Consider the following 10,230-nt stretch of genomic DNA (forward strand, 5'->3'; position numbering starts at 1 on the left):
CGTCCCCACTGGCGCCAGCCGAGATGGCTGTGAGGAGGAGGAGGAAGGGGGGGTCCAGGGTTGGGGGGGATAATGTCACTTTCACCTTGTGTTTCTCTAGCAGGCCCATGATGATCATTTTTTCCCATTTTCATCGCAAATTTGTTTCGGGCAAGGGCTAGCGAGGGAAGAGAGAGGGAGCAAGAGGGATAGATGGCGGGTGAGAGCAGGTCCCCTATGCTCTGCTGAGTGGAGGGAGAGAGGGGGGAAAGAGGGGGTAAACAAGAGAGAAAGGGGGGGAGGGTCTATATAAGGGAGGATGGAGCAAAGAGGAGAGAGGTGGGGGGCGCATCTGCACAGTGACCTTTTTCTGATCCAATCTCACTGATGAATCCTAATGAAGGATTTAATAAAATCACAGTTTACAATCTGTCTCTGCATCAAAGCGTGCAATCCAATTCAAAACACAGGCCCATCTACATTTCCAATATTGTTGCAAACCCATCAACCCCACCAAGCCCTTCCCTGAAAAATAAGTGGGCCCATGTTTGTGTGTGTGTGTGTATGAGAAAAATGGAGAGAGAGAGAGAGAGAGAGAGAGAGAGAGAGAGAGAGAAATTGGCCAGGGCCTGAGAGTGAGCGGCTGGCACATTTGTTCCAGCTGTAGCCTAATGTCACAACTCGTCATATTCATTTGGCCTTCTAATGAGGCTAAAGTCAACAAGGTGCAGCATACATGAGTGGAATTGCTGGTACAGCTCACCGCTAAATGAGCACAGAGAAGTAGACGAGAGAGTGAAAGACACAAAGGACAAGATGCTGAGAGAGAGCACATCATAGGGAATCATTTTAAACTTGATAATGTACAGGCCTGCTATGAGTTCACACACACACACACACACACACTCGTTGTACACATCGTCATAAGATTGCACTGACATTTCTCTGAAATGAAAAGGGCACACCTGTTACACTGTCAGTAAGCTCTGAGTCTGCAGAGTAAACAAGACAGACGGCTAGATCAATGCAACCGTTTCAATGTCTGTAAGTTGATGCAGTGAAGTGAAGTGAAGTGAAGAGGGCCGACTGCTGTAAAGCGAGACGCTGAAAAAAAAAAAACTGTGGACTCCAAACCTGTAAAACTCAGGAAATACTTTGCAACTGTGACATCTGCTGGTGAGAAGTTATAATAACAGCACTCTTTCAAAGCTTTTAGCAGGGACCACACTGGAGAACCGAACTTTCAATTCTACCAAACGTGTAAAAAGAATCGTGATTTAGCTGATGTAAAATAGGTTCCAACATTACCCTATGGAGTCAGAAAGTTCTCAAGCAAAACAACATTTAAAGGAAATATCCAATGATTTACACATGACATTTAGTTTCCTTGTCACAAGAGGTATCATACGGAATGTGAAAACAGTTGTCTTCTGTGGTTCTTGAGGAGCTTTCTTTATTCTTAATTCTCTTTGTATTGAGTTATACCAAGGTCCATACAGACAACACAACTATTCTCATTGAGCTTAATAGACTTAACTATCCAAGCCTTCCATAAACCACAGTTATAGCAGAAGGTTATGTAAGTGGGTTAAAGTACATACTAGACGCATCTGAGGATCAGTAAAATGAATATAAATAAATATTTGTTGGGGCTCTCTAAATGAATACTTCTCCCCCCAAATGACCGTTTATATATTAATTTCTCATCCTGTGTTATGTTGAATTTAGGAAGAAAACTTTTTTTTTCTTTTTCTGACATGCATCCATGGTGGACCAAGAATCCAAAAACAGAAAAAATTCTTGATAAATAGAAGTAAGAGGGGTCCGTGTTTTAAAAACAGCAAAATTATATCAGATCATCCGTTCAAAAATTCTTCAACTCATGCAGTATATTCCAAGACTATTCAGTTGTATGCTCAGCACTTTCCAAACACATGCATTTTTCCCAAAACCTAGACTTTTGCATAAACGGGCAAGGTGCACTACTAGAATTTAAAATGGTAAGGTTTTAGTGAAAATACATGTGTTTGGGAAGTATTGAGCATATGACTGGACCCACAGACGCCTTGCCAGTCTGATGCATTTTGTTGTTCTACTCATCACAAAAATTCTCAATACGGGGCAAAATGGAAAGACGCATTTTCTCCACTGCTTCTCTCCACTGGAGGTACATCCCTGGCTGCGTGCCTGCATCTTGCAATTGGCACTGTGGCTACCTGAGTTATGAAATGATACTGTGCAGTCATTAAATTGCACTCTGCTGTAAGCATCACTATCACTATTGTGCATTTCTGGCTAGGCTAACTTTTCCTTCTCTTTGTCATGTAAGATTTCATGTGGTACATTGCTTTCATATATTTCCAGCTCTTTTTCTTGATGGCCTACTGTCCACTTCTGAACTGTTCTTCTCTCTTGTTGCAGATGTTATGTGTCCTGCACTTTACACCACATTTTCTTCACTGTTTCTTGGTCAAAGGACTCTCTAAAGACTTTGATGAACAGAGAAAAAAAACACAGAAAATCCAAGCTGTTGTGAAACCTTAATGATGGACAAAAGTTGCGTAAATGCGATTAATCGTATTTAGTTTTGGACGTGCAAAACAATTTGAAAAAGAAAAAAAAATGTACTTGGTGTTCAAATGCCATTTTTTTTATTTTATTTTTTAACAATACAACACACACACACTAACACTCACACACATAAAGTACCCAGTACCTTTACAGAGAATAACAGAAAGAAGACAAAACAGGAGACGTCCCCCTTTTTGTTTTTTGGTTGTTTTTTTTGCGAGACCATGCCTGCCTCGAGAGTCTGCTTGTGATGGTAGAGAAGGGCTCTTGTACCGTCAGAGCAACCAAATATTGCCAGAAAAATAAAATCTGGGTGAATGTTAATTTTTTATTGCTTGGAAAACTATTTAAATATCTCACACCAGAAATAACCGTATACTGGACAGTGTCAGAATAAGTGTGATACCAGTTCTTTGGCAGTATCACACATGGGAGAAACTGATTCAAGTATTTTACAAAGTTTAGTTTTAGAATAATGCAGTCTATGTAAACATTTAAATTGAATTAATCTCTACATAAAATTGATAGAACAGCTCTGTATACTGGACAGGCCCCAAGGCTTTTACTCTTTAATCTGTGTGTCTCCCAGCTTTATGGGAGTGCAATGCCAAATTACTAGAGAAACAATCAAACACTAAAAGAGAGAAAACCCACAGGGCATAAGTCAAATAGGCTAACGAAATAAATCTAGAAGTAAGGGTGAAACTGCTTACGGTAAACAGGGACTAGAATGCCATATTAGTAGTAGCACAAACACAATGTAAAGTGTATTAAGGGTTATTTAAATCAGCATTAATTTGTCTTGCTCGATCTTGTCAGACAAAAATAAGCTCCATCACCAGAGACAAAACGCATAAAACACATTCATCATGATCCCATGTACTTCTTCTATTGAATAAAAGTGTTCCAGGCTGGACTATCCTCCCTGTAGGAGAAATCCTTGGAAGTCAAGGTTGTAGCTAAAAATTCCCCATAAAATCATATATATCATGGCTGTCAGCTCAAATCCAAATTTTTAGCTAAGTTAAAAAATACTCTTTCAAAAAGTTCTTCATCAGCCAAACATGCCCTGTACTGATTTGGGAAACTAAACCAACACCAGACCCTTAACCCAGGCGCAGATGAAATTACTTCACTGTTGTGATATGATATCGATCCCTTCAGTCAGATTGTTTTTCCATTCGCCCTCCCATAAACAGGAAGAGTGAAGGCTCAGCTATGCAACAGACCCCTTAGAGGATATCTTAGCAGGGTGTATGCTAGGAAACATGGAAACATTGGTTCTTTGGTTAAAGAGGGTCTCACACCACCACCCTGTTGCCCCAACCAGAGCTTCCCTCCTACATCTGCACAGTGGGTTAATAAATAACATAACTCCATCTGCACTGTATCCACAAAATGGGATCAAAACCACACTACCAATTCCACCTTATAGATCAGTGGTATCTCTGAGGAATAGGTGCATTGATTGGATATGAGATCTAATGTCTGACTGCTGCCTGCATCTGAACAGCTGTAATTTCTCTCTGATTAGACTTCAGATTGCAATTACTTTCTGTATCGACAACACATGTTAATGAGACTGTTTGTGCCAGAATCCCAATCGACATGAACTGCACTGTGAGCATATATGGTTTAATACGGATGTTTAGGTGTGGGGTATGCGCTGAATATTTGCCGTGTGTGTGTTGTGTGTGTGTGTGTCTCCAGAAGGCTCGGGTTGATCAGAGAGAGGAGCGACAGCTGTGCTACAAATCAGAGCCCATTTACTGGTGACAGAGTCATTAAAGCCTGCTCATCTCATAAAACACAATGCACATGGTCAAATACCATTCACTCCATTCACGCTCATAACTCAGTCTACTGGGCACACACACACGCTAACACACATAGAAGCACATGCACACACTCACAGATGCAAATACAAACACACAATCTCTCGCAAAGCTAAACCGAGTGTGTCAACTGGAATGACTATAGGGGGCGGTTTCTATGTGTGTGTGAGTGTGTTGTTTGTGAATCCATAATAAGTAGGGTGATAACGACACTGAGGTAAAGATGGATATTTGCTAAAAGCACAGCAGCAGTAAACACTGCCACACTTTGTCTAAGGGTTGTTTTACGATAAGTGCACACCACAAAACACATACTATATCCTCTCTTCTTCTTCTTCTACTCTTATAGTACCACAAATACATGAAATATATGTAGATTCATGCAAATCTACTGCATAGATAAAATAAATACACAAGTCTTTTCCTCACAGACATACTATGATTTCTCCTGCCACTGCCAACAACTGCTCTTCTCTATATGATGGTCTTGCACAGACTTCTTCTGAAAAAACATCAGTGTTAAAAAATATTCCATGTATGTAATTGAAGAAGCAAAACTAGAATCCATATCAACTCATTTCTTTGTTTTGAGCAATGCAAAACATATCAATTATAGCTTATTAAAGGCAACATTAAAGAACTGTCTTGAAGACCAAGCACAAAAAATGTTGTGCTTTCTTTTGTTTTTTCAGCACGTTGCCACTGAGGACACTGAGTACCACCTGGTGTTGAAGGAGAGCGCGTGGGTCAGCCTTCCCCTTCACACATTTCTACACCGCGTTACAAAGTGCTATCTGAGGATTAATGTGCCATAGGCAGGGACAGGGGTGTAAAATCAGCCATGTGTGAGCTTGCAGCAACACCTGGGCTGAGTCAGTGCAGCAGTACGGTATAGAGAGACATTAGTGTCAATAGTCATGACAAATGTGTGTTTCATGATCCACAAATAAAACGAAAATATAAAAATGTTGATATAGGAATACATTTTAGTATTTACAAATGTGTCTTCCTATCCACAAAATCAAAACAACATTTGCTTTTGTAATGATGGAAAATATTTGTGACATTCTGTTGCATTTATTTACAGGATGTACGCTGCATTTAGGTGCTGGTGGAAAACTAGAGTGTCAAGCTGTTCATTCATGTGGGAAGATCCAAAGGTAAGAGGAGGGTAGAGTAAACACACAACCCCTCAAACACACACATACACCCACACAGAGATTTCCTCACAGTAAAGTCTTACCTTTCTCAGAGAATTCACCATCCTTCATGGCCTGGTCACAGTCAGACCGTGGGAGCACAGCTATTGATGACCTTTTGACCTTGAGATGAAGAATCCGGCTATACATCACCATGTGCCTGAAGAGGAAACTCAAAAAATCAGGGTTTCATTTATCATCTACCATTTTACTGACAAATTAAATTACATTTCACTAGATGCGTCATTATACAAAGTCCTCAGAGTGGCAAAAATGGTTTTGTTTTCTTTTATTCGCACTATCAAAACAATGTTCTAATGTGACTAATGTTGCACAATTTTTTGATGCAATGTAAAACTACATGACCTAAGGCCCAGACACAACAAAGAAACATCAGAGAACTCATGGCGACAAAGGCCGACTGTTTCATCACCTCACATCGCCTGTGTCCAGAAAGTTGCAGGACTATTGCCAACGGCCAACCAGCACATATGTTCTGCACCTGCGTGAGAGGAAATAACTCTCCACACCAGCAGGCAGCAGTAGTCTATGTTCATCACTCAAAAAGGGAACCAGAAAAATGACAGAATCTAAAGAGGGTAGTTGGCCAATTTGGACAATAACAACACAAGGTGATAATAAAGGAACAAAGGATATTTATAGCGGGCTAGCAAATAATAACACAAGCAGTTACAGAATTTTTCTTCTAAACAGCTCAGTGGCTGAAAAAATAACCTTACCTATTATAACAAGTTTGTTTTGGCCTCACTTCGTCATGTCTTCACTTGTTTGATTGCTTTCCTCACTTTTGTTTCTCATATTGTGTGCTAAACAGTACTGCTAATCTTTCTTTCACCAACAGGCTCAACCAGTTCTGACGCCGATTCAACATGCTACATCTGCCAAAAAAGTGACAAGGTCTAACTAGTGCCAACAGTGCAGGACAAATGCAAAAATTAAGGCAACAGACACTCATTGATGGCCTGAAATTGGCCGACAGCCAACCAACAGCTTGGTGTGTCAGGGCCCACAGAAAGAATTATTGGCAACATTTTATATTAAGTCAACATATTTGGCATTTATAAGCACTATACAAACATTTAATAAATGGTTTATAACCAAGCAGCAACCTCCGGGCCGGAAAAATGAAGCCAGTGTGCAAGTGCCAGAAACTGCAGTACTTTAAATGGCCACTTAAGGCTGACTTCAGAAGCGAGTCAATCCCCGTAGACCCCCATGTTAAAATATCCAACTTCACAGTAGAAATAAAAATGTTCACAACCTGGCACATAAAACAGTTTTGGACTCTACGGCAAGATTTCCCATTCATGACAACTGTAAGTCACACATTTTAATTTTATTAAAGCTACAGTTAGTAACTTTTATGAAAATAACATGTCATATTTGCTGAAACTGTCACTATATTCTGAAGAATTACATGAGGCTCATAGTCTGTCAAAAAAAACACATCCCTCCTCCTCTTCCTACTGCTTCTAATAGCATTCACCAGAATCTACCACGGCACACCAAAATCATATATGAATTAAGATTGTGTAACTGCACTGCCTATTTCTCACTTCAAATATTTTTAGAAATTTATTTTAGTTACCGTTTAGCTGTAAAATGAGGCACTTAGTGACCAGGCAGCCATTTTGGAAAGAGCTGACTGAAGTACCAATCACCATCCACCGGCTGGACCAAGATTTTTTTCTTTGACATAATCAACAGCTACAGTAGATGCTTCTTGGCTCTGATTGGTTGTTTTTTTTTATTCCTGTGCAGTAAGGTCATTAGAAATACTACAAGGCAATAGAGCAGGCAGAGGAACGTGATTTTTTTTTTTTTTTTTTTGCAGACTATCTCTCATTTAGTGCTGTGTGGATACAGTGACAGTTTTGGCAAATATGACAAATATGATAGTTTTTTTTTTTTTTTTTAAGTTACCAACGACACCTTTAAGACTTGTTAGTTATGCATCTCGTCCAAATATGGTCACTTCTGGCTCCAAAAATCCAAGATGGAGAAGGCCAAACTGCCTGAAACTAAAAGCTTCAAAACAGAAGTCCACAAACTAATGGGTGATGTCACAGTGTCTGCATCCATTATTGTTATACAGTCTATGTTTATAACATATTATAATTCATTTGTAAGTGTTTCTTAATGCATTTGTCAACAAATACAACTCCTCTTGAGTGGAGGTGGAGTGTATAAATTACGACTGACAACACAGTAAATAACAGTTTTAATGTAAAATGTCTTCACAGGAGAAGTGCCAATTCTTGACAAATGCTGTACATCAATACACACATAAAATTTATGTATGTAGTGTATGAATCTGCTTAAAATCATACTATAGTGTGTTATAAACCATTCATTAAATATTTTATGCAGCGCTTATAAATCCTAAAGGGGACTTAAAGTGTAAAGTTTACAGAAGTGAGATGAAGAAAAAAACACTTACCCTTTTTGACAAAATCTTTGAATAAACTCCCACTCAAAGGTTAGAATCTGACTTTAAAGACAAAATGTTCTGTTCAACTTTTCTTTAAATACTTTTAGATATAAATCCCCATAAATTCTCTGAACTTAAAAATAACTGTAGAGCTGAACACTCGCCACAATGACGGGACAACAAAGATAAAAAGTTCCCCTTTCTTAAAGAATGCTGTTGGAGCAGTTTTGACACTCAAGCATTCAGGAAAAGAAAGAGTCACAATGCTGTCCTTTCAGGGGTGAGAGGGAGAGCAAAACAAGGGGGTCACACAAACCAAAATATAGCTGGAGGCTCAAAGTCCACTGAGCATGTGCCATGAGAAAGCACATCATACATTTATTTTGAAAAAACTGTTATCTCCAGTGTACTTTGCAGGAAGTGACACAGCATGAAAATGGTCTGTTTAGGGTTTAAAGTTAAAAATTACATTTGCATTTCAAGAAGAGACTTGGTTCATGCGTAGAGACAAAATGTCTCCCATCTAAAAAAAAAATAAAGAAGTAGCCATAGTGGTCTGGCCAGAAAAAAAAGTTCAAAGTAAATGCAAACTGTTGTGCCCCTGGCAACTCCTGTAGTCCCACACACAGTTCCCCATTGTGCTGCCCTGTGACTCTATTAGTGTATCTCCTCTCAGCCTACTACTTTCACACCACTTTTTCCTCAGTGAGCTGGCTACACCAAAAACAGCACAGTGGCAAAAAGTCACAAGACCTGCTTGGGGCAACATTGAAAATCTCGCTCGCTCGCTCGCTCGCTCTCTCTCTCTCTCTCTCTCTCTCAAAAAAAGAAAAAAGTCATTACAAATGGATAATCCCAGAAAACATGTGAATGGGGCTATTTTCCACTCATAATGGCATGAGATCCACAACATGTATTTGTTCCCAGCCTGTAAAAACACTACAGTAGTACAACAAGTAACCAAAATATAAACTCTCACCTGTATTTTGTCAGTTGAAGTTCGTTGGACGCTGGAGGAGGTGAAGACAGGTGGGGAACTACAGTGATTTCCCTAAACAAACAGACACAGGAGAGCACCTGCAATTCAAATACACGATGGCACGTAAAAGGAAACTCTGTCATCTCTCCAAAACCTCCATTTGCTTGCATTTGAATAGGGCAAAGTGACTTGAAAATGTCCCGTGTAAGTCACTAGGGTACTTTGAATCTAATAAAGAATGATGACAATAAAATGACTCAGTTATCAACAAATGACAAGTGAGTTGATTTCATTTCACTGGCTACACATCATACAGACAAAACATGGCTGTGACGCCCCCTGTGCTGTCAGCTATCTTTTGCTGAACTCACTTTTCAAACATTTACAGTAAATAGGAGGTGGTTCAACTGGTTTCATTTTGACCAACGCTCTCTTCTTGAGGAGGAAGATGTCTGCCCTCCTGTGGACAGAGGACCTAAGTGCAGCATCAGGGAAAAAAGAGAAGTATTACTTAGCATCAAATAAGATACAAGGGCCAAGATGCAGAGGAAGTATTTTGATTTGTGTGTTGGTTTGTGGTTTGTATAATTTGTATTAGCTGAACTTGTGATTTCTTTTTGCCTATAGGAAAGTGTTTTTGTGCCACCATCCAGTAAGGTCAGAGGTCAGCTAGATAATAGCAGCCTACAAGTAAGGGGGTTACAATGAAATCTATGACCTGTCTATGAGAATCATCTTCATCAAATAGACTGTTAGCCTCTACTGGGTGGGGTATGAATATTGTGAGGTCTTTTTTTTTGGTTAACAGCTATCAAAATTTGTGACCCTTTATAAATACTATGAGAGCAAAATTTGGGGTAAAAACTATCAAACTGCAGTGGATTGCAGGCAGCTAACAATTGTTTATCATAAACAATTCAATTGATTTCTCAATTAATTATTTGTAGTGGAGAGTGGCGTTGATGGGCACAAGGGGACAGTTTGGACTGTGTCTTTTTAGCATTCAGCACTCAGCAACACCCTCTTCACTTTCAACTCCAAAGTGAAATATTCTTACTATGCCTCGTATTTTATTCACAGTTTTAAAATCTACAGCATGTATGTAATTGTTGGCTCTTTTTCTTATACCATACCATTTTTGGTTGTGTCACATACAAAAACATATTGCTGAAAAGCTGATTTTCTGGCCTACCAGTTGATGTTAATGTGTTAGCT

The 10,230-nt window shown here is 39.4% G+C and overlaps 1 protein-coding gene across 1 annotated transcript in view; it reads right to left on the reverse strand.

Moving 5' to 3' along the window:
• The window catches only part of myt1b (myelin transcription factor 1b), a 147,338-nt gene extending 141,594 nt beyond the window's left edge, over positions 1–5,744 (reverse strand). Inside the window, exon 1 of the mRNA XM_078170297.1 lies at positions 5,629–5,744. Coding sequence (XP_078026423.1) covers positions 5,629–5,740 — 112 coding nt within the window. The 5' untranslated portion in view covers positions 5,741–5,744. The remainder of the gene's footprint in view (positions 1–5,628) is intronic.
• Positions 5,745–10,230: the final 4,486 nt, after the last annotated feature.

Source organism: Epinephelus lanceolatus, chromosome 8 (assembly GCF_041903045.1).
Source record: "Epinephelus lanceolatus isolate andai-2023 chromosome 8, ASM4190304v1, whole genome shotgun sequence".
Taxonomy (NCBI): domain Eukaryota; kingdom Metazoa; phylum Chordata; class Actinopteri; order Perciformes; family Serranidae; genus Epinephelus; species Epinephelus lanceolatus.